The sequence below is a fragment of the Polypterus senegalus genome, chromosome 8 (assembly GCF_016835505.1).
Source record: "Polypterus senegalus isolate Bchr_013 chromosome 8, ASM1683550v1, whole genome shotgun sequence".
Lineage (NCBI taxonomy): Eukaryota > Metazoa > Chordata > Cladistia > Polypteriformes > Polypteridae > Polypterus > Polypterus senegalus.
This window is the reverse complement of record NC_053161.1, coordinates 116,571,155-116,598,295: the sequence shown is the minus strand read 5'-3', so window position 1 is coordinate 116,598,295 and position 27,141 is coordinate 116,571,155. Positions and strand designations below refer to the sequence as shown.

Genomic DNA, 27,141 nt, shown 5'->3' with positions numbered 1-27,141 from the left:
AGGGATCAAGTCACTCAAACGCAGGGTAGAATAAGAGGTTTTAAAAAATGGCTAGACTGATGCTGTAAATAAAATGTCAGTGTCAAACTGGAAAAAGCATGAAGAACTGTTAAAATGGGTTGATTGGTTGCAGAGAGATAGATGGTTACTTTTTTAACTTTTGTTTTCGCAATAAAATATTCAAACAAACAGACAAATGTAAATAATGTTTCTGCTATTGCCCCATTGGTACAATCTTGCATTTATTTTGATGGAAATTATATTTGGTAGTAACAAAAATAAAAGCAGACAGTTCCTGAATCTCGAAGCCAGAAAAAATGCATTGACGAAGTGAGGTCCGTAGTACTTTTGGGGTCTTTATAGCTGCAGTAGAATTATTAACTTTAATAGATTGCACTTTTTTAGTATTGCGTAGCGAATTAAGACAGGACCATGGGATATCGTACGAGTTAAATTCCTTTCAGATAACATGAATGTGTAAATATCTGTACAACTGTGTCTTCTCTTTCCTCCGCTAACCTCGGTCAGAAGAACACCAAGCTATTGGAAATTTAAAAAACGAGCATTACATAGACTACAGTTCCCAGAACGCATAACTCCAGGCAGGCCATAATTTGCGCATGCGGTCTAGTGCGACAGGAAGCGGTCTATAACAAATAGAAGAAGAACGCTTCCGGATTGTCAGAACGTTCGAAGTGTTCCAGATCAGGTACTGCAGTGTTTAAGAATGATTTACTACAGTAAATTGAAGGTAGAAGTACGTCTTGACGAAGACTGGGCAATTACTCGGGGCATTTTGATGCACGCGACATTGTTATTTAAGTCGTTTATCCCATTGGCTTGACTGCTTTAAGCCATGTTTGACAGGCACTTCTATCACCGGTAACTCGGTTAGCTTTCAATTGCGAATGCTGAAGTGTCAACCTTCTAATTTCTTAAATTTAATCTTGAACTCATTTATCCTGTATTTATTGTTTTTTGTTAAAATGCATTATTTTAATTTTGGAAAATTGTATAGGTAGATGCATTGTATGAGTTGTACTGTAGAAAAATTAAATTTATTGTTTTGAAGTGCAGTCTGTAATGTTAAAACAAATAAGGTCATATAAAGACGGTTGGCCGCAAGAAAATAAGGAGTAAAATACGGCATTGACCTTTAAAGGGAATACCTTTTTACACGTGGACTTGGCTGGAGATTTTAAGCTACTGTTGAATGATAGAAATGTCAGCTTAAAATATTAAAGGGAGCAAAGGGCGTCAGACCCTTGGAGAGGGGGCGTGTTCCCAGGGGAAAGTGAACGAAGGACTCCGGTTGCGCAAGGAATGTGTTGGGGTAGGTTTGAATAAAACAGACACAGTAACACCTGCAAAAAATAGCGGAGAAAAGAAAGTTACCGATCCGTTTATATTTGTGTTTAAGCATACCATTTGGACAGCCTTTATATTGTGTACAATTTAAATAAACAGTTGTGCCATGTAAATGTTCATATTCCCGAAAATACCACAAGGTATACGAGAAGCGTACCATTATTCTAAGTAATTACATGGAAGGTATATGCTTGTTAACTGATCATGCACGTTTACGTTTTTCTGCCACATCATCCACGGCAGTTTCCCACCAGGATAAACACAAACACTGACGATCCTGATGGGTTAAGCTTGATGGTGGAAAACATTCATTTTAATCCAAAGGCTCTTGTACTTCAAAATGTATATGCGTTGCTTAGATACTGTGTTTCATACAAGTAAATGTGGTTTGATGGAAGAAAAACTGAATGATATGCTAGAAAATGGGTGGAGGAATCTTGTGATTACAGAAAGTGGTATTGGCACTTCTAATGCAGAAAACTAAACACATTCATTTCAGTGGTATGTTATATGGGAGGAATGTAGGAATCACTGTAGTCAACGTAAAAACAATGGTAGGGTTTCAGGCATGAAAAGTTTTAAGAGGTGTTTTTTCAGACCCTAAAAAATGGAAGCTGAAATAAGCAATTTTGGTTGTATTAATGTGATTTCTTTTGCTGTTTTAATTTTTTGAAATGACAAAAGTGCTCTCCACAGTCCGCAAGGAATAATATATCTCTGTATTGCCTTCCACCTGAAAAAATAATAGTAGGAAGTGGTAGAGAGTGCAAGTCAAGCGATTTGTTAAAATGTATGGTACAATAAACAGTTTGAAATTAGCAAATGGTAAGATCCGTTGTTAATCCAAATTTCCGTTTCTGAGCATTTCACTGCAATCTGTACCTGTTGAAGTAATGACCATTTAACCCTAAAATATGTATGAACATGGACACTCTTTCTTGTTAAGATAAGTTTATGCTAGATCTGCTGGAGGTGATGTTAGCAAGTTAAATTCTTTGGGTAACTGTAGAAAGGGTGAGATTTACATTTTATTCTATATACACATATAGGTAAAATGCCAAACAGGCTTGCCTTTACAGGGACATGTAGATAAATAAATGTATATTCATTTGACAGCACTAAAAGAAGAACATATTTAACAAAACAGTGTCTGAGAATGGGCGAATAACCAGTAATTTAAAAAGTGATGGTTTTGTGTATTACAGATTTTCTGAGAAAATAAAGAAAAGTTGGCTTTTAGCAATGTTATGATGTCTTTAGATGACGAGGCGGGATGAAGGAGGAGGAGGATATTTGCTGTTAAAGCAGAGATAGACAACATAAAGTAACTTTGTTTGTGTGCTGCTCTTCTAAATAAATAGAATTGAAAAGGTTTAGGCACATGTCTGTCGTTTACAGTATATTATGTCCTACAAGTATGTCATTTTTAAACCAGTTCTCTCTTCCAGGATTGATTCAACATGCACGGCACCTAAATCATTTAACTGAAAGGTTGTAGAATTTGTACTGACCTTTTTTTTGCACACAAAACAGACTTATGTAGGTTTTCTGTGCTTGTCCTCACTATATGCAGACCCCCAGGCTCAGATATAGTTTTGCATCAAGCACCACAGTTGTTAATTCTATATACTGTATGTGTATGATGCATTGTTTAGATTATTTAAAAAAAGTAATGTGCAGTTTTATTGCGGAAAAAGTGAGAGTTGGGGTTGTTCTTGTCAGCATTCCATAAAGAAAATAATAGGCTTATGAGTTGGAGGAGAGGAAAAAAATGTACAAGTTAAAATACAAGTTTTTGTTAAAGGTATGCCACACCTTCTTGTGTGTTCACTTACAGTGCCTTGAAGTCTTTTACCTGAAACAGTGCAAGTTACTGCTTACAGACTGATTAGAATTGGCTCACTGCATAACTGAAACCTGGCATTTTGTGCTACTGGCTTCCAGCACACTGGAGGGTTTAAATTTGGTAAACATCAAAAGTGCTGTATCCAGTTAAAATTTATGAATATTGTTCTTAAAAATCATGATTCATTGTGGTGTGCAACTGTGTCTGACATATCATTAAACTGACCACATTATGATAGCAGCTCACATCCCTGTGGTTCTTTGGATTTATTTCAAGAGCTGTTTTCTGTTGAGGCCTATTGTTGCTGTACAACACATATTAGTTCATTTAGCTGATCAGTTGAGCTTGATGGGCTGAATGGTCTCCTCTCGTTTGTCAAACTTCTGTTCATTGAAGCTTCGGTTTTGACTTTGCCATTAAAGATTCATATCCTAACACCAGTAATTCTAGTTATGTGTATTTTATTGACTGAAAAGAATTCATCTGAAGTATTCTGTCCTTGGGTTATTTTAATAGCCAAATATGTCTGGTTTCTTTTGTTGAATCTTAACAGTTACATATTTTTGCTGCTTTTTCTTTATATTTGTGACAAGTATATGAACACAATTTATACCATTTTTATTGTATGTTTTGTAAATTTATTTGGCAAATGTAAGTATTGTACTGTTATTTTCTGGATAAAAGTTTGCATAATTACAATAGCACGGAATAAAACATTCATATTCATTTCTCTTGAACTTTTAACACACATGTTTAATATTCCATATTTTAAATTTTTAATTAATTTTAAATGTTTATTTAATTGTAAATTAGATTGTATTAATGATTAATTAATTGAATACTAAATAAATTATGTCAGAGGAAGCTAAAATGTTAATCTCTGCCTAACCTTTTATAGTTTAGTTATCTTGCTGAATAGTCTGTAGGAAAAAGCAATCCATCACTTTTAATTTGCCTGTCATATTACATTGTATGAGTTATAAAGCCCGTGATAAATTTTTAACATCACAGTTTAATTTAACAGTGCATTATAATTTTTATGTTTTGTAAATTTCAAAAATGTTGCATAAAACAAATCTCAATATACTGGAAATTGCTGAAGACATTTAATTGATTTACTTGTAATAATAACTATGGGTCCATGGAGAACCTTTCAGAATTAGCCCAAGGGTGCTTATGGTGGTGGAGGGTGCCAGTTTTTCATTATTTTCTAAGAAGAGAATGATTCTGAGAATGTAACCTTAATGGATGGGTAGGACATAGCAGCATTTTGCTGACAGTAAAAATAGCTTAGCAGTCTTGTTGATATGGCCAGAGCTATAACTGTCTGACTTGAACTCTGGACAGGTCAAGATTTGTGAGTTGGGATTCTTATTGGAAATTAAAACACACGTCTCAGAAGTTAATAATGGTAAATGTCAGACTGTCCAAGAATTTTAGAGTTCTTCCTATCAAATCAGTTTTGGCTTTACTTCTAATCAAAGTCAGGTTAGTGGCATGAGTGTACACAGACTGACATTCAGTTCAGTGATTTATGTATATTGTCTATCCCAATCTGTTAAACCGTTCCCCTAGAGGTTTGTTTTATTCCATCCATTTAGTGAACCTACTTAATCCAATGTTATATTATTTAATTTTTATTAAATACATATTTATATATTGTACCTTTGAATAATTTAGCTGCATTATGACTTATTTATTTATAAATCAGTATAAGATATATATTACAGGAATGTAATATAGTATTTATAAATTATTCAGCTCAATTTCTCTTTAGTATAAAAACATAGAGCATTCCACACATTTGTTTATATGCTGTAATTAAAAAACAATACTGGGAATTAAAATAAGGTGTAATGCACATATAGAAATAATGTACACTCACCTAAAGGATTATTAGGAACACCATACTAATACAGTGTTTGACCCCCTTTCGCCTTCAGAACTGCCTTAATTCTACGGGCATTGATTCAACAAGGTGCTGAAAGCATTCTTTAGAAATGTTGGCCAATATTGATAGGATAGCATCTTGCAGTTGATGGAGATTTGTGGGATGCACATCCAGGGCACGAAGCTCCTGTTCCACCACATCCCAAAGATGCTCTATTGGGTTGAGATCTGGTGACTGTGGGGGCCATTTTAGTACAGTGAACTCATTGTCATGTTCAAGAAACCAATTTGAAATGATTCGAGCTTTGTGACATGGTGCATTATCCTGCTGGAAGTAGCCATCAGAGGATGGGTACGTGGTGGTCATGAAGGGATGGACATGGTCAGAAACAATGCTCAGGTAGCCCGTGGCATTTAAACGATGCCCAGTTGGCACTAATGGGCCTAAAGTGTGCCAAGAAAACATCCCCCACACCATTACACCACCACCACCAGCCTGCACAGTGGTAACAAGGCATGATGGATCCACGTTCTCATTCTGTTTACGCCAAATTCTGACTCATTTGAATGTCTCAACTGAAATCGAGACTCATCAGACCAGGCAACATTTTTCCAGTCTTCAACTGTCCAATTTTGGTGAGCTCGTGCAAATTGTAGCCTCTTTTTCCTATTTGTAGTGGAGATGAGTGGTACCCGGTGGGGTCTTCTGCTGTTGTAGCCCATCTGCCTCAAGGTTGTGCGTGTTGTGGCTTCACAAATGCTTTGCTGCATACCTCGGTTGTAACGAGTGGTTATTTCAGTCAAAGTTGCTCTTCTATCAGCTTGAATCAGTCGGCCCATTCTCCTCTGACCTCTAGCATCAACAAGGCATTTTCGCCCACAGGACTGCCGCATACTGGATGTTTTTCCCTTTTCACACCATTCTTTGTAAAACCTAGAAATGGTTGTGCGTGAAAATCCCAGTAAATCAGCAGATTGTGAAATACTCAGACCGGCCCGTCTGGCACCAACAACCATGCCACGCTCAAAATTGCTTATATCACCTTCCTTTCCCATTCTGACATTCAGTTTGGAGTTCAGGAGACTGTCTTGACCAGGACCACACCCCTAAATGCATTGAAGCAACTGCCATGTGATTGGTTGATTAGATAATTGCATTAATGAGAAATTGAACAGGTGTTCCTAATAATCCTTTAGGTGAGTGTGTGTGTGTGTGTGTATATATATATATATATATATATATGTGTGTGTGTGTGTCTTCTTTACCTAATATTAGGTGAATATCGAAGAAAAGAAAAACAAAATTCCATTTCACATAGGCTTCATCTATGCTTCGCCAACTGGTCATCAGTTCCTCCACGGGGTATTTCATATTATATTATGGTACAGACAAATATGAATAATTCTGAAGAGATATAGTATATTTTATCACTTTAATGTCCTCCTCCAGAGGGAAAAGAGAAACCTGAACACATTTGTTGTGATTCCAAGTACCACCACCTTTACAGGACACTTTAGAGTAGATGGGAAAGACTTAGCCAGTTATAGTAATACAGTCATGGACGAAATTATCGACACCCCTGGAATTTTTCCAGAAAATGCACCATTTCTCCCAGAAAATTGTTGTAATTACAAATGTTTTAGTATACACATGTTTATTTCCTTTAACAACACAAAAAAAAAACAGAGAAAAAAAGCTAAATCTGACATCACTTCACATAAAACTCAAAAACCAGGCTGGACAAAATTATTGGCACCCTCAACTTAATATTTGGTTGCACGCCCTTTGGAAAAAAATAACTGAAATCAAGCGCTTCCTATAACCATAAACAAGCTTGTTACACCTCTAAACTGGGATTTCCGACTCTTCTTTTGCAAACTGCTCAAGGTCTCTCAGATTTGAAGGGTGCCTTCTCCCAACAGCAATTTTGAGATAAGTGTTCAATCGGATTTAGATCTGAACTCATTGCTGGCCACTTCAGAACTCTCCAGCACTTTGTCTTCAACCATTTCTGTTTATATGTTTGGGGTCATTGTCCTGCTGGAACACCCATGACCTCTGACGCAGACCCAGCTTTCTGACACTGGGCCCTACATTGCACCCCAATATCTTTTAGTAGTCTTCAGATTCCATGATGCCTTGCACACAGTCAAGGCATCCAGTGCCAGAGGCAGCAAAACATCCCCAAAACATACATCTTAGAACCTCCACCATGTTTGACTATAGGTACTGTGTTCTTTTCTTCATAGGCCTCATTCTGTTTTCTGTAAACAGTAGAATGATGAGCTTTACCAAAAAGCTCTACCTTGGTTTCATCTGTCCACAAGACGTTTGCCCAGAAGGATTTTGGCTTCCTCAGATGTCAATTGAGCTGACACTGTTGCACCCTGAGTCTGCAGAACAGCTTGAATATGTTTTGAAGTTGATTGGGGCTGTTTATCCACCATTGGACTATCCTTCGTTGCAGTCTTTTATCAATTTACCTCTTCCACGCCCAGGGAGTTTAGCTACAGTGCCATATGTTGTGAACTTCTTGATTATGCTGCGCACAGTGGACAAAGGAACATGAAGATCTCTGGAAATTGTTGATATTTTCCCACAATTTTTGTTCTCAGGTCCTCAAACAATTCTCTGCTCGTCTTTCTGTTCTCTATGCTTAGTGTGGCACACTCAGACACACAACAAAAAGGTTGAGTCAACTTTTCTCCATTTTAACTGGCTTCAGGTGTGATTGCTATATTGCGGTGCTCCTATTTCTTGCCACAGGTGAGTTTAAATGAGCATCATATGCTTGTAATAAAACTATTTACCCACAATTTTGAAAAGGTGCCAGTAATTTTGTCCAGCCCATTTTTGGAGTTTTGTGTGACATGATGTCATATTTGGCTTTTTTTCTCTGTTTTTTTGTGTTGTTCCAATGCACATAAAGGAAATAAATGTGTATACCAAAACATCTGTAATTGCAACAATTTTCTGGGAGAAATGGTGCATTTTCTGGGAAAATTCCAGGGGTACCGATAATTTCAGCCATGATTGTAGCAATAGTTAATTGTGAAACAATATGAAGAGTCCCACCAGCAGGTCTGTGAGGTGTCTGCCATGTTAAGACTATGTGGTTTTAAGCTTTAGTTTAAGTGCTTAGACTCACGAAACATTATTATATATTGGCATATTATTATGTAGATTGCCAGTGGTTATGAAGTAATCATTGTTATCTACAATGTTTAATTCAAAACACTGCAATAATATAATTTTCTGTTAACCTTTGTCCATTACTCTGTTATGTCTTCTTAACAGATTGCTTGATGATGAAGTGTACTTCTATATATTGTTACTGAAAGAAGCAAAATGTGCAAATGAGGGATGTCGCAATACCAGACTTTTCGTATTCACTACCAATACCAGTGACATTTTATGATACTCGTACTCAGAACTTTTTGATACCATAACCAAAACAGAAATCCTATTTAATGAAATTTTATTAAAGTACCCCCATTATTAAAGTTAACAACATTGTGCCTTTTTTGTAATACATTCAAAAAATACACAGTAAATACTAACAGTAACAATAGTTTTAAAAAATTTGTATGTCAAGTAAATAGCCAGCTATCATTTGGGTAAACTAGTTAGTATTGGAATTCAGAAATAGCAAAATGTAATGCAGGGCTTGAATTTTAATGTGTGGCAGAGATGGGGATCCCCCAATGTAACAGCAAATGGGGGGGTTTATAATCTTGGGGTGATTTCAGCCTAGTGTTTATAAAGAATATCAACATGGACTACCTGATTTACTTAATATATGCACAGTCTACATTTATTCACTGACATTTTTGTCTAGTAACTGAAAAATACTGCTTAAAATCTCTCTGTTTTAAAAAAAAAAAAAAACTTGGAAGGAGACGAGATGCGATTGTCTCAGAGACACTTTCACGTCCTGTGAGACAAGTATTCATGCCAAGCAGTGTAACCACGCCTGGGGCCGGAAGCCCCGCGAGACAAGAGCTTATGCAAAGAGATTTGAAAAAGTCCTGCGTGGTTATGTCAGACACATTTCTTGTAGAGAGAACAAAACGATATTCACTCACGGGCTGTTATACGTTGCATTGCCACAATGTAATTCCAAACACTGAATTAAAAATTCAGTGCGATAGTGATGAAAAGGTAAAAGTGAAAAGATATTGAATATATGGACATAGGTGATATGACAGAAGTGTGCCGTGCGAAATGCAGATCATGCGGCATGGCAGCAGCGGATCGAGCAAAGAGGAGGTAAAAAAAAAAACAAAAAACTGTTTCCCACATTGTATCACCGTTTAAGAGGAGGTTTTGGAGGAGCGATTGCATCTCCTTGGGGTGCGCTCAGCCCCCCTCTTCACAACACGCGGCAGAGATGCGAAGTGGTCTGCTTTTTTACATTTGTCCCAACGTTAAGCTTCCAGTGTGAAATCAAACTTTACATTAATTCATTATTTCAGAATTCATGTAAAACAACCCTTGTTTTGTTGTTTTAAAGGTTTGTTATATGAGTGATCAGAGTTTGCTATTGTATATACAGTACCTGTGTAGCAATCCAGAATTAGAAAAGTACTCGGGATGTTGTTACCCGCGCTTAATAAATATATAACTGTGAGACAGCATTACACTCTTCAATGTACCATTCAAATATGTGTGTGACATCCTTTTACTTATGGGTTATACTTATGAGCATTAGTTTGCCTTCAGAAGCCAAATGAATGACACAAATTCAGTGTTTGAACTTTGTATTTGTTTGTAATGTATATGCTGTTTTTGTTGTCCTGCTAACTGCTAATTTTGGTGATTACACGTCTCTGTTAACAAAGTATTTGTCACATTAATAAGGATGTGTGAATTGTCTCTCAAAATATTGAAACACAAAATAAATTTTATTTTGACATTAACAAATTATGCAGCCACGGTGGTGCAGTAAGGAGACCTGGGTTCGCTTCCCTGGTCCTTCCTGCATGGAGTTTGCACGTTCTCCCTGTGTCTGCGAGGATTTCCTCCCTCAGTCCAAAGACATGCAGGTTAGGTGCATTGGCGATCCTAAATTGCCCCTTGTGTGTATGTGTGTGTGTGTGTCCTGCGGTGGGCTGGTGCGATTTGTTCCTGCCTTGCGCTCTGTGTTGGCTGGGATTGGCTCCTACAGTTACAGTAACCCTGTAATTAGGATTTAGCGGGTTGGATAATGGATGGATGTAAATTAAGCAGCTCATTTTCTGTAGAAGGCACAGTAAAACAGAGATTAAAATAAACCTGTAGCCTTGAAGCCTCCAGTCTATATCGCTTGCACACACTGTTCTGTAAGAAAAAAACATGTAACATATGTAAATATTTGGTTTGTGGGATATTTTGTCTTTCTTAAGACCCTGAAGATAACATATTTCTGTTAATCTAGGTATTTATTAAAGAACCTGATTAAAGTAACTTTTCCTGCAGAATAGCTATTAGGGGATTGTCTTCTTTCCATTGCCTAGGTTATTAATTCAGTAATAATTTTTCATCTAATACAGAAATGAGTTGCACGATTGAAAAGGTGCTTGCTGATGCTAAAGCTCTTGTGGAGAGGTTAAGGGACCATGACAATGCAGCTGAGGTGCTAATTGAACAAACCACATCACTTAACAAGCGTGTAGAAGCTATGAAACAGGTATTTATTTTGTATGTTATTATTGTTGTTTCCTTTTTATCACAATTGTGTCATTTGTATGGTCATACAATAGAAGTTTACAAAATGATTTGGAAACCGGATTTTATTCCACAAAGCCAGAACCACCTGCCAAAGTTTAGATATAGATCCATAACAGTACTTTGGATATGTCTTTCTAGTGTGTTTCTTTATGTCAAGTCACAAAGAGCCAAGTTATAAATTCCATGGAGCAGAAAAACTGCACTCCTTAAAAATGAAGCTGTTATAAAAGACTTTACACTGAAACTTGCAATGTAATTAAAATAAGTATTTTTAAGATAAATGCAGTAAATGTTGTAGAATCAATTAACATTTTCGTAAATAATACATTGTCCAGTAATTAAACTGCAGTCTACTGATGTTATTGGGTAGTTATTATTAAATTAATAATTAAGTTGGTATAATTATTATTATATTAAGTGTGTATGTGTACTGTATGAGTGTATGTTTGTGTGTGTGTGTGTGTGTATGTATGTATGTATGTATGTATGGTTGATACCCTTCTACAGCCCTGTCCAGCTCTCCTCTTGAATCAGAATATCTCCTGGTATCTCCTCCATTCTTGTAAGACTGTATTGGGAGTCAAAGCAAATCTTTTTGCGATAGCATGTATGAGTGTGCCATCCTAGAGGGGCTAAACTACCTGTGCAACCTGAAACTGCTGTAGGTTCCACCTCAGGCTACCAGCAGTGACAAGTGGGAGTAGTGAGAGCATCCTGAGTAGCTGCATCACTCTCTGGTTTATGAATTGCACTGTCTTGGATTGCAAGACCCTCTAGCAGATTGTGAGGACAGCTGAGAATGTCATCGGAATCTGTCTTCCCTCCATCACAGACATGTACACCACATGCTCCTTCCACAAAGCCAACATTATTGTGGAGGACCTGACGCACCCCTCACATAAACTCTTTATTCTTCTGCTGTTTGAAAAAAGGTACCAAAGCATTCAAGCCCTCACTACGACAGTGGGTAATCACTCAAGCCATAAGACTCCTAAACACTCGGGGACTAGACTGAGAATACACACGCACCTTCCCTCTTAACTACAGTACATTATGTCTTTATATCTGTTATTATATTTATTATTATACTGTTTACCTTCTTACTACTTCCAGTGTCATGTTTACATCTGTTCCTTCTATTAGGATACTGTCACATTTTGGCATAACCTGATACTTTTTTTCTTTTTTTTTTTTTTTACCTTTAGATATCATAAATGTTTACTGGTCAGTGCTGTCTGTCTTTGTACTGTCATGTAATGTTTGCACATTCTTGCATACGTGCACTTTACTATTGTTATGTGCAGCTTTTTCTGTAGTCCTGTGTTTATGTGTCATCGTAGTCCTCAGAACGTTGTTTTGGTTCACTATGTACTGTGCCAACTGCGTATTTTTGAAACCATGAAAAGCTACTTGACTTAACTTGACATGAAGGACACTATAAAAACACAAAACTAGAGAAGAAAGATAAGGAGGGAGCACTTGTTTTGCAGGTGGTGGCCACAAACTATTCTCTTTTGGGGGTTGTTTTTGTTGTTGCCTCTCCAGTGCACCTGTTGTCACTTTCTTGTGCACCTAAGATTCACAATTGCTTAAGCTTCCTAGCTGAACAGATTGATATCCCTGAAATTGACTTGACTGTGATGATTAAATGTTCCATTCATTTTTTTGAACTGTGTGTGTGTGTGTGTGTAAAATTCCCTATCACAGTGATGTATTGGATGGTACAGCGCACATCCTCTCCAAATCAAGCCTCAGAATAGCCCGTAAGCCTGCCAACACTCTATGGGCTGTTCTTTTTAATGCCAAAAGCAAGACATCTGCATCAGAGACATGTAACACAATATACAGTATTCCATGCAGCACATGCCCAGCTGTATATGTGGGATTAACATCTAAAACATATAGTCTTTTGAAAATAATACATGCTGTATGTTTTTATCCATCCATATGTGAAGTATTATATGATGAATATTTATTGGGTAGAATTATTAGCTATAAAAATGTAATCTTTAAAACATGTTAATTTTAATTTGCACAAAAGCATCATGCATACTAGTACCCAATAGTAGTTTCATGTTCTTTATTTAGCCTTATTTGCTTTCTTACACGTACAAAATGGACCTTAAACTGAATATCTATTGAACCATATAATGGTTCTTATTGTTTCACTACTTAAATGGTAATGGTTGCATTTTTTATTTCTAAAAAATGAAAACAAAAACATTTTGATTTCATTGATTTTTCTATGTATTTTTAATTAGACTCAATTATTACTTAAATGGTTTTTTATAATTTTTATTAATTTAAATAATACTAAAACCTATAATCTTGGTTATTAGTTTTAGTGAATTTTATGAAGGAACAGAAACTACAGGTAGACGCCACACTGCAGATAATATCCATTACTTTTCCTGTACATTAGTCCCTTCCATCTCAGTAAACTGCCTTTAGAGATGAACTTTCATTTCAGACTGGTGTCACTTATTTGAAGTGTCATTTGGGGATGGAAAGAGATCATTGTGTCACATTTATTATGTATTAACCTCATTACTGTTTATTGCTTTATCATACTGGCTTGTGTTTATCTAAGTAGTATCATTTTTCTATATCCAAACGGTTGCTCGTTTTATGTATTTTTTAGAAAATGTGCAGTTGTCATTTAAGTTCACATTCACAAATATAATATGCAAAATATTATTCAATTAAATATATTCCACTTTTGGAAAATTTTAAAATTGCACATACTGTAGCTGTTGAAACAAGCATAATTGTCATAATTTGTTGTTATGATTTATAAAATGCAAGCACAAGTGAAGAAGTTAGAATTGTGTGCCCACAATGAATTTTTCTTCATCCTGAAAACAAATTATCTTTCCTTCTAAACTGCTATAATTCTGAATTATAATTTACACAATTTGCAGGAAATTCCAGAGCAGCTTTCAGACATAGACAGTATACATAATATCTGGATATAAATCAGTCCAATAACTGATGCACAAAAGAGAAGCACGCGGTAACCCCTCACTATTGTTAACTTTTATGATACAGTATCCACATTTTGAAAATGATTTTACATTTTTGGCAGTATGGTGGCACAGTGGTTAGCACTGTTGCCTTAAAGCTCCAGAGTCATTTTTTTTGGTAGATATTCCCATGTACCAAAGACATTAAAGTAAGTTTGATTGATAACTATAAATTGCCCCAGTGCGAGTTTGTGCGTTCTGCAGTGGACTTATAACACCAGTCACACACGGGAGTGTTACATGGTTGACAGTAATGTTGCAGATGTTTCTTCTTTTTGTCAGATGTGTAAAGCTAATCTTATGGGTTCAGGCAATTGCATAGTGGATAGTGCTTCTGTTTTGCAGCTCTAGCAGACTGGGTTCAAAATCCAATGTAGTCACTGTTTGTGTTGAGTTTACATGCTCCTCAATTTTGTGTGCGCTTTTTCATCAGATATTTGGATTTTTTGTTAATGAGTGTGGAAGAGTGCATGACTGTCCTCTGTAGTGAACCTGTAGTGAACTGCCAGTGATGGTTCCTGTCTTGTGCCTGAGGCTAGCAGGATAGGCTGTACCTAGCATGACTCTGAAATGACTAATTGGGTTCAGAAATTGGAAGGTGGAAGTTTTATCTTGTAGCTTGAACTTTAATGATATGTAACTTGTGTTTTCTCAGATTAAGTAGCCTATATTATAATTTTTTTTTAATTTCTTGTATAATTTTCTGTAATTTGTATTCTGATGGAAAGATTTTAAATTATATTTTTGATTTATTTAATGTGATTTGATGTACTTTATTAAACTCTGAGGGAAAATTGTCTTTTCGCATGACGTTTGGAGGCCAAAGCACAGGGTCAGCATTGTACAGCGGCCCTGCAGCCATTTTCAGGTTAAGGGCCCAACAGAGTAGGATTCTTTCTGGCAGCAATAGGATTTAAACCAGCAACCTTCCTGATCCTGAGCCTCAGATCCACCACTCTGCCCTTAAAATATATTATTGTAAAATGTAATGGCCAAATATGTCTTGTTTGATAGTTATAGTATGAAACCTTTCTTCCAGTAATACAATATTTCCAATTTAGTACCAGGAAGAAATCCAAGAGCTAAATGAGGTGGCCAGACATAGACCTCGGTCAACACTAGTCATGGGGATCCAGCAGGAGAATCGACAGATAAGAGAACTACAACAGGAAAACAAAGGTAAAGATGGACGATGATCCATCAAAACTATTAGAATAAAGAAAAGTTAAACGTAATGTATTTTATATTATAGTTTTTTGTTTTGCTTACCACAGAACTGCGCACATCACTTGAGGAGCATCAATCAGCCCTTGAACTCATAATGAGCAAATACAGGGAACAAGTTTTCAGATTGTTAATGGCCAGCAAAAAAGATGACCCAATAATCATCACAAAATTAAAGGAACAGCATTCTAATGCAAGTACTTTTGTGTGTGTTTTGTTTATTGGATTGTTTATTTTAGAATCAATGAAAGAACTACAAATTCATGAATTGGTACAACGGACATTTTCAGAGTGATTGTAATACTCAATTGTGTTTATGAATGATGTTTACTTAAAACAGTAAATCAGAAATTGACATTACCATATGGGGGTCTCAGGTTATGGTGGTCTCGACTTACAGCCGTTAGGCTGGTATGAACAAAATATTTCTGTTTAAATGAATTTCGGTTAATTTCCACCTGACATTTTTTATGACCTTGCAGGTCAGTACACAGCAGCTGCCTGTGATGCTGAAGCAGTCATTGTACAGTGCAGTATGTTGTCACTATTTTCCATCATTTTGTGTTTTGGTTCAGGTGTGTCACCAAATGTAACCCGCATCAGATGCAGTTCAGTCATAGGTAAACTGCGCCATCTCAGGGAGTACAGTCAGTGAGAGGGGAACAGGCACTCTGAACCATTCCTCAGCGGCGACAGCACAATTCTCACAGTCGTAGTTAGTGCCATTGTTATGCCATTTCCAACACTGAGGTACTGTATCATTATCAAAAGTGGCAGGATGCTTAAACATAAGGTCAACATACTGTACAAACCCATGGTTCAAACTTTCGTTTAAATGATCTGTTAAGTGATTTGAAGTCTAGTATAATTGCATCACTGATATTTTATTAATACGTTTTAAACATTTTCCTGTAAGATTAGTAATAAAGCTTTATGTATTTTTGTTAAAACTTCCATGACTGATATTTAAAAACTAAAATTTTGAGGGCAATACAAAGTCACGGTAAAATAGTTTACAAGGATGGAACTTATTTTAACCTGAGAACTGCCTGTATATCAATGAGAAGTATGCTGCTGTTATTCTAAGTAAAATACATGTGAAAGTATTGGGAACCCACATTAACACAATTGATTTAAATTCTTTTAAGAATATATAATATATATTATTTATAATATACAATGCATCCGGAAAGTATTCACAGCGCATCACTTTTTCCACATTTTATTATGTTACTGCCTTATTCCAAAATGGATTAAATTCATTTTTTTCCTCAGAATTCTACACACAACACCCCAAAATGACAACGTGAAAAAAGTTTACTTGAGGTTTTTGCAAATTTATTAAAAATAAAAAAACTGAGAAATGTACATAAGTATTCACAGCCTTTGCTCAATACTTTGTCGATGCACCTTTGGCAACAATTACAGCCTCAAGTCTTTTTGAATATGATGCCACAAGCTTGGCACTCCTATCCTTGGCCAGTTTCGCCCATTCCTCTTTGCAGCACCTCTCAAGCTCCATCAGGTTGGATGGGAAGCGTCGGTGCACAGCCATTTTAAGATCTCTCCAGAGATGTTCAATCAGATTCAAGTCTGGGCTCTGGCTGGGCCACTCAAGGACATTCAAGGAGTAGTCCTGAAGCCACTCCTTTGATATCTTGGCTGTGTGCTTAGGGTCGTTGTCCTGCTGAAAGATGAACCGTCGCCCCAGTCTGAGGTCAAGACCGCTCTGGAGCAGGTTTTCATCCAGGATGTCTCTGTACATTGGTGCAGTCATCTTTCCCTTTATCCTGACTAGTCTCTCAGTTCCTGCCACTGAAAAACATCTGCAACAGCATGATGCTGCCACCACCATGCTTCACTGTAGGGATGGTATTGGCCTGGTGATGAGCGGTGCCTGGTTTCCTCCAAACGTGACGCCTGGCATTCACACCAAAGAGTTCAGTCTTTGCCTCATCAGAGTAGAGAATTTTGTTTCTCATGGTCTGAGAGTCCTTCAGGTGCCTTTTGGCAAACTCCAGGCGGGCTGCCATGTGCCTTTTACTAAGGAGTGGCTTCCGTCTGGCCACTCTACCACACAGGTCTGATTGGTGGATTGCTGCAGAGATGATTGTCCTTCTGGAAGGTTCTCCTCTCTCTACAGAGGACCTCTGGAGCTTTGACAGAATGACCATCGGGTTCTTGGTCACCTCCCTGACTAAGGCCCTTCTCCCCCGATCATTCAGTTTAGATGGCCGGCCAGCTCTAGGAAGAGTCCTGGTGGTTTCGAACTTCTTCCACTTACGGATGATGGAGTCCACTGTGTTCATTGGGACCTTCAAAGCAGCAGAAATTTTTTCTGTAACCTTCCCCAGATTTGTGCCTCGAGACAATCCTGTCTCGGAGGTCTACAGACAATTCCTTTGACTTCATGCTTGATTTGTGCTCTGACATGAACTGTCAACTGTGGGACCTTATATAGACAGGTGTGTGCCTTTCCAAATCATGTCCAATCAACTGAATTTACCACAGGTGGACTCCAATTAAGCTGCAGAAACATCTCAAGGATGATCAGGGGAAACAGGATGCACCTGAGCTCAATTTTGAGTTTCATGGCAAAGGCTGTGAATACTTGTGTACATTTGTATTTTTAATAAATTCGCAAAAACCTCAAGTAAACTTTTTTCATGTTGTCATTATGGGGTGTTGTGTGTAGAATTCTGAGGAAAAAAATGAATTTAATCCATTTTGGAATAAGACTGTAACATAACAAAATGTGGAAAAAGTGATGCGCTGTGAATACTTTCCGGATGCACTGTATACAGTATATATATTTCTAGAGGAATTTTGCTGTGGTAGCTAGTGTTTATTCATTCATTCTGTAATTTTTACCTACAAATATTTTGCTAATGATTTGTATAGCAAATTTCTGTAAGGAATATGTTTGTTTAAAAAAAATTATGAGGTTCAAAGTCAAATCTTTTTATACCAAAATTCAGTTTTCTTGAATCCCTCTTTATATTTGTTGCCAGGTGCTTTATAACAGTTAGTAAAATCCCAAAACATTTTCAATTTGAAATAAAAACAAATAGTATTTCAAAGTTTATAAAAAAATATCTTCCTGTTGGTGTGATAGTACATTTTAGCCAATTGATAAAAATGATGAATGGTTTGAACAGCAGATATTACCAAAGAGTTGATGATTGGAATGGAGAGGTGAGCAAGGTTGAATAAATTTTTCAAAATGATCTCTTACAGGAAGTTCAGACACATATAGACAAAATTAATGAAATGGCAGCAGTTATGAAAAAGGCTATTGAACTTGATGAAGGCCGATTTTATGAAGATGAGGAACGTATCAGACAATTAGAGGTGTGTGCTTTCTACATGTTATTTCTAAAACTCCAGCTCCTAAAAACTGAAATTGGATCTAAATAGTTACATAAGAAAGACCTCTTGTAGTAAGGTTATGATTATTATAATTATCTGCTTATCACAGTGAAGCAGAAAACATTGGTGTATTTATAATGTTAAGACCAGATATTAGTCGCCTAAAGAGACAGGGATCCAGGATGTAAACAGAAATGAGAGCTGCATATGTGGCACTTAAAAGGGTAGGTTTGGTATTTTTCTTGTCAAAGTTTTTTCTTCACAGTCATGATATACTAGTGTTCTACCTAAAATTGTGTTCTAAACTGAAGCATTTTTATTTATTTATTACGTTTTAAAAATACTTTGTCTGTTCTTGCAGCTTACAATGGGGCTCTATGAAACCCAGCTTCCATATATGATATAAAAACCCTTAAAACGTACCAAATACACCCACTTTGAAGTGACAAAGGTTTTGATTAAAGAAAGTGTGCCTTCCACATGTATGAAACATCCTTATGATAATTAAAGGAAGGAAACTTGACATAATCATTTAATCACAGATTCTCGGTCCTATGTTCTCAAGGTATGGGTACATTTCTTGGTCATTTGAGTGCTCGCAGCAGCTTAGGAGTTATGGCAATGCAACGCTTAATCCCACTCACACCACATTAACTCTTTGAGGGCTGAAAATTTTTTCCCAATGGTTTCAACACAGAAATCAACATAAAACGCCTGTTGCTGCGTGCTGTGGCTGCCAGTTTGCCAAGAATGTGCAGCAGGCTTGCTGCCAAGCTGTCTTCACATGGCTGGGGCGGCAGCAGCAGTGATCACGGTCACAGTGCATTGCAATCTGGTTTCTACCTCTCATCATTGTTAAGTGGCAGTCCTACCTGGTGAATATTGTCATTACCACAATTAGCCTGCGACCAATCAGCTGAAGCTGGAACCTCATATTCATTTTTAATCACTTGTATCAAAATCAGAGTCCGATAATTCATAGTCCGGTTCAGATATAAAAATGGGCAAAACGTTGTCCGCAGATTATTTTGCTTTACGCATTCGCTTTGATCTCTCGCCAGATGTCAGTCCCATTTTGGCAGTTGTTTGCGCCTTGCCATTCACGCGAGCACAGGAAATCTCAGTCAGACCAATGAATCTAACTTTCCTTTTAGAAACGAGTGGCCAGGTAAAATATCACAGTTGGTTTTGTTCCCGTTTACAGTCGATTATCATCGTCAACACCTCCTTTTGACAAAAGTTGACATCAGCCCTGAAAGAGTTAAAATCTGTGTAGTTATTTTACAAAGCCTACCGAATGAGATGCATGCCGAATGAGAATATAGTGAAAAGAGCACATGGGTGTTTCATTATACTTTGCACACATTCCAGTGAACCTCAACTAAACTGTTTGATGTAGAATAAGACTTAAGTTTTTTAGAAAGAATATTTGGTTGAGGAAGTCCTAGGAAAGTTAGAGAACACTTGTGATATGGAACATGAAGACCAAGAGTCTGATTCTGATTACTCTATTGAGAACTACGCTTAATTTGTAAACATTGCTTACGGTACAACTGCGTCGTCACATGCAGTTTCACAGTTCATGGATTCAGTTACCATACTTAGAAGCTGTCTGCTGCATGTTCTCCCTATTTTAGTTTTCTGAGCAGTGTTCTTCCAACTTCAGCTTCGAGTACAGGCAATGTTTCTTGGTGTAGCGCTGCTGCCTCGCAGTTAGGAGACCCGGGTTCGCTTCCCGGGTCCTCCCTGCATGGAGTTTGCATTGTCTCCCCGTGTCTGTGTGGGTTTCCTCCGGGTGCTACGGTTTCCTCCCACAGTCCAACAATATGCAGGTTAGGTGTATTGGCGATCCTAAATTGTCCCTAGTGTGTGTGTGTGTGTGTGTGTGTGCCCTGCGGTGGGCTGGCGCTCTGCCTGGGGTTTGTTTCCTGCCTTGCACCCTGTGTTAGCTGGGATTGGCTCCAGCAGACCCCCCGTGACCTAGTGGTTTGGATATAGCGGGTTGGATAATGGGTGGATGGATGAGCTACCCAAAGAACCAGACCCACATTTGATGCTTGACTCAATGTCACTGTGTCATACCGTTCAAATTTTCATGGGAGGCTGCTCAGCACAATACAAGTACATTTGATCGAAGTTTCATGTGTACCCCCCTCCCCCCTGCTCATCCATCAGAAGCTAGTGTATCACCGGTACCGCCAGTAATGTGTTTCTGCTTCAAGCACTGTTGCTGAATATGACAGTTTCCTCCTGCATGTCAAATGTGCTCTTTGGATAGATTGGTCATTCTCTCTTGGCCCCTGTGTAAATGGTTTAAATATGTGTGTGTGTATGAGTAGCTCTGGGGTTTTCCTGCCCTGTGCCCAGGGCTGTCGGAACATGCATTGCTTCCACCTCCATGACCCAGAACTGGAAGATGCTGGTATATATATATATATATATATATATATATATATACTGCTCAAAAGAATTAAAGGAACACTTTTTAATCAGAGTATAGCATAAAGTCAATGAAACTTATGGGATATTAATCTGGTCAGTTAAGTAGCAGAGGGGTTTTTAATCAGTTTCAGCTGCTGTGGTGTTAATGAAATTAACAACAGATGCACTAGAGGGGCAACAATGAGATGACCCCAAAACAGGAATGGTTTAACAGGTGGAGGCCACTGACATTTTTCCCTCCTCATCTTTTCTGACTGTTTCTTCACTAGTTTTGCATTTGGCTACAGTCAGTGTCACTACTGGTAGCATGAGGCGATACCTGGACCCTACAGAGGTTGCACAGGTAGTCCAACTTCTCCAGGATGGCACATCAATACGTGTCATTGCCAGAAGGTTTGCTGTGTCTCCCTGCACAGTCTCAAGGGCATGGAGGAGATTCTAGGAGACAAGCAGTTACTCTAGGAGAGCTGGAGAGGGCCATAGAAGGTCCATAACCCATCAGCGGGACCAGTATCTGCTCCTTTGGGCAAGGAGGAACAGGATGAGCACTGCCAGAGCCCTACAAAATGACCTCCAGCAGGCCATTGGTGTGAATGTCTCTGACCAAACAACCAGAAAGACTTCATGAGGGTGACCCAAGGGCCCCATGTCCTCTAATGGGCCCTGAGCTCACTGCCCAGCAGCATGCAGCTCGATTGGCATTCGCCATAGAATACCAGAATTGGCAGATGCACCACTGGTGCCCTGTGCTTTACAGATGAGAGCAGGTTCACCCTGAGCACGTGACAGAAGTGAAAGGGTCTGGAGAAGCCATGGAGAACATTATGCTGCCTGTAACATCATTCAGCATGAGCAGTTTGGTTGTGGGTTAATGATTGTCTGGGGAGGCATATCCATGGAGGGTCACACAGACCGCTACAGGCTTGACAAAGGCACCTTGGCTGCCATTAGGTATCAGGATGAAATCCTTGGACCCATTGTCAGACCCTATGCTGGTACAGTGGCTCCTGGTGCACGACAATTCCTGGCCTCATGTGGTGAGAGTATGCAGGCAGTTCCTGGAGGATGAAGGAATTGATACCATTGACTGGCCACCACACTTTCCTGACCTAAATCCAATAGAACACCTCTGGGACATTATGTTTTGGTCCATCCAATGCCAACCAAGGGTTGCACCCTGTTTACTTGTTGCTTTAGACTGATATACTGCGACTGACAGACAATGCATTGTAATATGAAATGTAAACCTAGTAAAATGATAGCTGACAGATTGGGGCACAGAAGCAAAATTAATATAAATAAAATTTTGGAATGTTCAGCCATTTGCAGCTCCTTTATTACTAAAGCAGAATAACAGCCAATTTTGGGTGTCATTTAGTCGAAATAATGCTAAAAACCCTATTGGGAATAAGAGGTGGTAAACCTCAGCCAGGTAGCACTGCCAAGGCCATATAATATATGCTAGGCTAAAGTGCACTTTCTCTAGGAGTAGACCCTCTGGCGGCCCTAGGTGCTCCGCTGTTCTTTCAGATAATAATAATAATAATAAATCTTATTTATATAGCACATTTCCTATGCTGAAGGGGAAGTATAGGGGCCTTTTATAGCATACACTGCCACCTATCGAACTGGAGAACCATGCCACTATGTTAGGGGGTATTTTATGTAACTAATGGAGATAAAGCACCTTAGCAGCCATTTTCCATTATTCCATTGAACACAGCCTGGATGTTGACTGGATCCCCTTCACACCCTGCATAATGCTACAGAATCGGGATTCAGCTGCCTTTGTAATGGCCTGTTAAACTGTGTGCCTCTTATTTGTTGTGGTGTTGGGGTGCACACCATTTTAAATGTAATGTAATTTTTTTTTTTTTTGGTATTTGGTACACTGTATTAATCCCAGAGGGGAAATTTAAAGTCAGAGTGCAGGGTCAGCCATTGTACAGCAGCCCTGGAGCAATTTTCAAGTCAAGGGCCCCATGGAGTAGGATCCCTTCTGGCATTAACAGGATTTGAAGCGGCAGCCTTCCAGATACTAGCGTATATCCTTAGCCTTGTAACCACCACTCTGCCTAAATGTGTACACAAGCCTTTGCATAATGACAGGATTCAGAAAATGAAAGTTCATTGGCCCTTTGAATATTTCTGGTAGATTGCAGGCATCTGGACTAATACAATAAGTTGTTAATAGAGGCAACAAAGATCACTTACTAAAAATGCAGTTAGTGGCACATTACGTGTGGAACACCGATAATACTAAAAACTACAATATGTGTGATAGTTCAGTGTAAGTTACAATGTAGGTAAATACTGGTTTGAAAACATTTATTTACAGCTAAACAACACTTTATTTGAAAGAGTCTTTTAAATTGTTATGAATTGTTTTTTCAGCTTGAAAACAGTGGCCTGAGGGAGCTGCTTCACATCAGCCGAGAAGCCTTTTTATCGTTGAAAAAAGAAGATACATCAGAGAGCACATCTTTATCTGGCTTAGTCACAAGTGCTGATCTCAGCCTCAGAAAAAGCTAAATAAACTTGTAAAATGGAAGTATTTTAACAGATTAACAATATGATGGACAAACCCGGACAATCTAAGCCACTCGCCATCCACACAGGGTACTCGGTTCTGTTTTGGGTTTTATGATGCTCATTTTTCTCCGTTTTTTCTTTTTTTGGCCCATTTTTAGTATTCAGTTTATGATAATATGAGAGGATTTTTCTTCTTTATATGTAAGAAGGTGAGTTGTATAGCAGATGTAATCTGTGTGTGACATGCAATATTGTAGAAAAGGCCAGGAGAGCTTTGGTGTATAAAATGAATGCGACATATACAGTATATCCCTTTTTCTCTAGACACAAATACTTCTAAAAAAAAAAACCTTCGAAAGGTTAAGAAAAACACTTTAAGTTATAAGTATGAGCGATTTGAGCAATGGCTCAAAATAGCATCTAGCACTAGTTGTTCAGGGGTGTATCCTGCCTCATGGCCAGTGTTGGTAAGAAAGGCTTAGGCCCTCTGCGGTGTGAAATTGGATTCAATTGGTCTGAGAAAGTTGTGCTGTGTTTTTGCAGTATTAAAGATAGCCTTTTCAGTTAATATTTGTTTAAAAACTGTCATACCTTAGGTTTCTGGGATTTTTATAGCTCAATTGTTAAATATGATTTTCTAAATTGTAAGGTATAAAAAAAACAACCTAATAACAGAACTTTATTTATAGCAGTCAAAGCCCAGAGACAAATTAGAAGGCAAGGCTCACAACAAATTAGAGAAGAGAAGAAAGTCCCAACTACTTAAAACCAAAAGATCGGACATTCTGTGTGTTTGTTTTGAGAGGAATTAATCTGTGGCCACAGGTAAGCGTACCTGATTAATGTACCAACCCACTAAGAAAGTGAAGGTTTTTACTTAAATGATTTTTGAAATTATTAGTAAGAAAAATGGGACCAAGTTTTTTCACATTTAAAAATCACTTGTCGTACGTTCAACATTTTCGTGCTCTTTTCCTTCTCCTGCATGAGTCTTTTGCATCAAAAGCAAGCAATACTGTTGCAGATGTATTTCACTTTGGTTTACACACATCATGCATAAACTGAAGTAGTTTTAGTATAAATCACTGGATTAATGTGCTGTTTTGGTAGAGTGCTAATGTTTATACTGTTCAACTTTTTAATGGAATAAATTGGAATACTCAGGGTTTTTATTATTTTTCACAATTTGAATGATTTAACTTGTCCATGCTCCAGATATAGCATGCTCTTAGAGCTCCAGGTGAGGTACATGTTTTCATGCGGCTATAAGCTTTCAACCAACTCAGCTTTTATATACAGTGCATCCGAAAAGTATTCACAGCGCATCACTTTTTCCACATTTTGTTATGTTACAGCCTTATTCCAAGATAGATTAAATTCATTTTTTCCTCAGAATTCTACACACAACACCCCATAATGACAATGTGAAAAATGTTTACTTGAGGTTTTTGCAAATTTATTAAAAATAAAAAAACTGAGAAAGCACATGTACACAAGTATTCACAGCCTTTGCCATTGAAGCTCAAAATTGAGCTCAGGTGTATCCTGTTTCCCCTGATCATCCTTGAGATGTTTCTGCAGCTTAATTGGAGTCCACCTGTGGTAAATTCAGTTGACTGGACATGATTTGGAAAGGCACACACCGGTCTATATAAGGTCCCACAGTTGACAGTTCATGTCAGAGCACAAATCAAGCATGAAGTCAAAGGAATTGTCTATAGACGTCCGAGACAGGATTGTCTTGAGGCACAAATCTGGGGAAGGTTACAGAAAAATGTCTGCTGCTTTGAAGGTCCCAATGAGCACAGTGGCCTCCATCATCCGTAACTGGAAGAAGTTTGAAACCACCAGGACTCTTTCTAGAGCTGGCCGGCCATCTAAACTGAGCGATCGGGAGAGAAGGGCCTTAGAGAGGTGACTAAGAACCCGATGGTCACTCTGTCAGAGCTCCAGAGGTCCTCTGTGGAGAGAGGAGAACCTTCCAGAAGGACAACCATCTCTGCAGCAATCCACCAATCAGACCTGTATGGTAGAGTGGCCAGACGGGAGCCACTCCTTAGTAAAAGGCACATGGCAGCCCGCCTGGAGTTTGCCAAAAGGCACCTGAAGGACTCTCGGACCTTGAGAAACAAAATTCTCTGGTCTGATGAGACAAAGATTGAACTCTTTGGTGTGAATGCCAGGCGTCACGTTTGGAGGAAACCAGGCACCGCTCATCACCAGGCCAATACCATCCCTACAGTGAAGCATGGTGGTCGCAGCATCATGCTGTGGGGGGTAGGAACTGGGAGACTAGTCAGGATAAAGGGAAAGATGACTGCAGCAATGTACAGTGACATCCTGAATGAAAACCTGCTCCAGAGCGCTCTTGACCTCAGACTGGGGCGACGGTTCATCTTTCAGCAGGACAACAACCCTAAGCACACAGCCAAGATATCAAAAGAGTGGCTTCAGGACAACTCTGTGACTGTCCATGAGTGGCTCAGCCAGAGCCCAGACTTGAATCCGACTGAACATCTCTGGAGAGATCTTAAAATGGCTGTGCACCGACGCTTCCTATCCAACCTGATGGAGCTTGAGAGGTGCTGCAAAGAGGAATGGGCGAAACTGGCCAAGGATAGGAGTGCCAAGCTTGTGGCATCATATTCAAAAAGACTTGAGGCTGTAATTGCTGCCAAAGGTGCATTGACAAAGTATTGAGCAAAGGCTGTGAATACTTATGTATGTGATTTCTCAGTTTTTTTTTATTTTTAATAAATTTGCAAAAACCTCAAGTAAACTTTTTTCATGTTGTCATTATGGGGTGTTGTGTGTAGAATTGTGAGGAAAAAAATGAATTTAATCCATTTTGGAATAAGGCTGTGACATAACAAAATGTAGAAAAAGTGATGCGCTGTGAATACTTTCCAGATGCACTGTATGCAGTCCCTTCTAAAAGTAGGGAAAAATGTCAAGGCCAAGTCGCTTGTTTTTGTTATACACTAAAGTCTAACGTAAAGGCCATGCCACAATAAGTAAACCACTCATCAGATTAGAATTTGCAAAAAAGCACAGAGATGAGCCACAAAAAGGTCTGGAACAAAGTTTTATGAAATGATGAGACCAGGATTAACCTTACCCAAAGTGTGGAGGAAGACAGGATTTGCTCATGATACAAAACATATAAGCTCATCTGTTTGGCATGGTGGAGGTAGCGTCATGTCTTGGGCTTACCTGGCTGCTTCTGAAATAGGCTCATCAATATTTCTTGGTGATGTAACTTGTGATGGTGGCAGCTGCATGAATTCAGACATCTACAGAGGCATTTTGTCTTCCAATTTACAGATAGATAGATACTTTGCTTGATCTCGAGGGAAATTTAAGAATGCATCCAAACTAATCAAGAGGAACTTCATCATGCAGCAAATAATAAAAATAAATAATGATCCCAAACACACTGCCAGTTCAATAAAGGACTGCAAATGGGGGCATGTGGGGAGTGGAAGTCTGCTACTTTAGGTGCCATCTTCTGTATTGCTTAATACATCTTGATGTCAATACCAGGGTATAAAAGCTAAAATTCTGGACTTTTGTCTCACATTCATCGTTTGATCTCAATATAGCAAAAACAAATGAAAAGGCCTTGATGTTCCAATACTTTCACAGGGGGCTATGTATGTCTGAGGGTATCTGAGGGTATAGATACAGTTTCCTCAACAACTATTGGTCCCCCAGAGAAAGAGGACTTAAAAGGGTTT

The 27,141-nt window shown here is 38.3% G+C and overlaps 1 protein-coding gene across 1 annotated transcript; it reads left to right on the top strand.

Moving 5' to 3' along the window:
* Nucleotides 1–642: 642 nt before the first annotated feature.
* On the top strand, nucleotides 643–24,573 carry fgfr1op2 (FGFR1 oncogene partner 2). Its single transcript, XM_039761675.1, has 6 exons — nucleotides 643–709; nucleotides 10,637–10,773; nucleotides 14,899–15,016; nucleotides 15,112–15,254; nucleotides 18,299–18,412; nucleotides 23,267–24,573. Exons 2-6 carry the CDS (start codon nucleotides 10,639–10,641, stop codon nucleotides 23,402–23,404), a joined length of 648 nt encoding a protein of 215 aa, XP_039617609.1. The 5' UTR covers nucleotides 643–709; nucleotides 10,637–10,638; the 3' UTR covers nucleotides 23,405–24,573.
* Nucleotides 24,574–27,141: the final 2,568 nt, after the last annotated feature.

What these genes read in the sequence shown, in the direction of transcription:
- fgfr1op2 (XM_039761675.1), top strand. Translation starts at nt 10,639, where the DNA reads ATGAGTTGCACGATTGAAAAGGTGCTTGCTGATGCTAAAGCTCTTGTG. An exon ending in ACTACAACAGGAAAACAAAG is followed by an intron (nt 15,017 to 15,111) that starts GTAAAGATGGAC and finishes TGCTTACCACAG; the next exon opens with AACTGCGCACATCACTTGAG. An exon ending in TAAAGGAACAGCATTCTAAT is followed by an intron (nt 15,255 to 18,298) that starts GCAAGTACTTTT and finishes GATCTCTTACAG; the next exon opens with GAAGTTCAGACACATATAGA.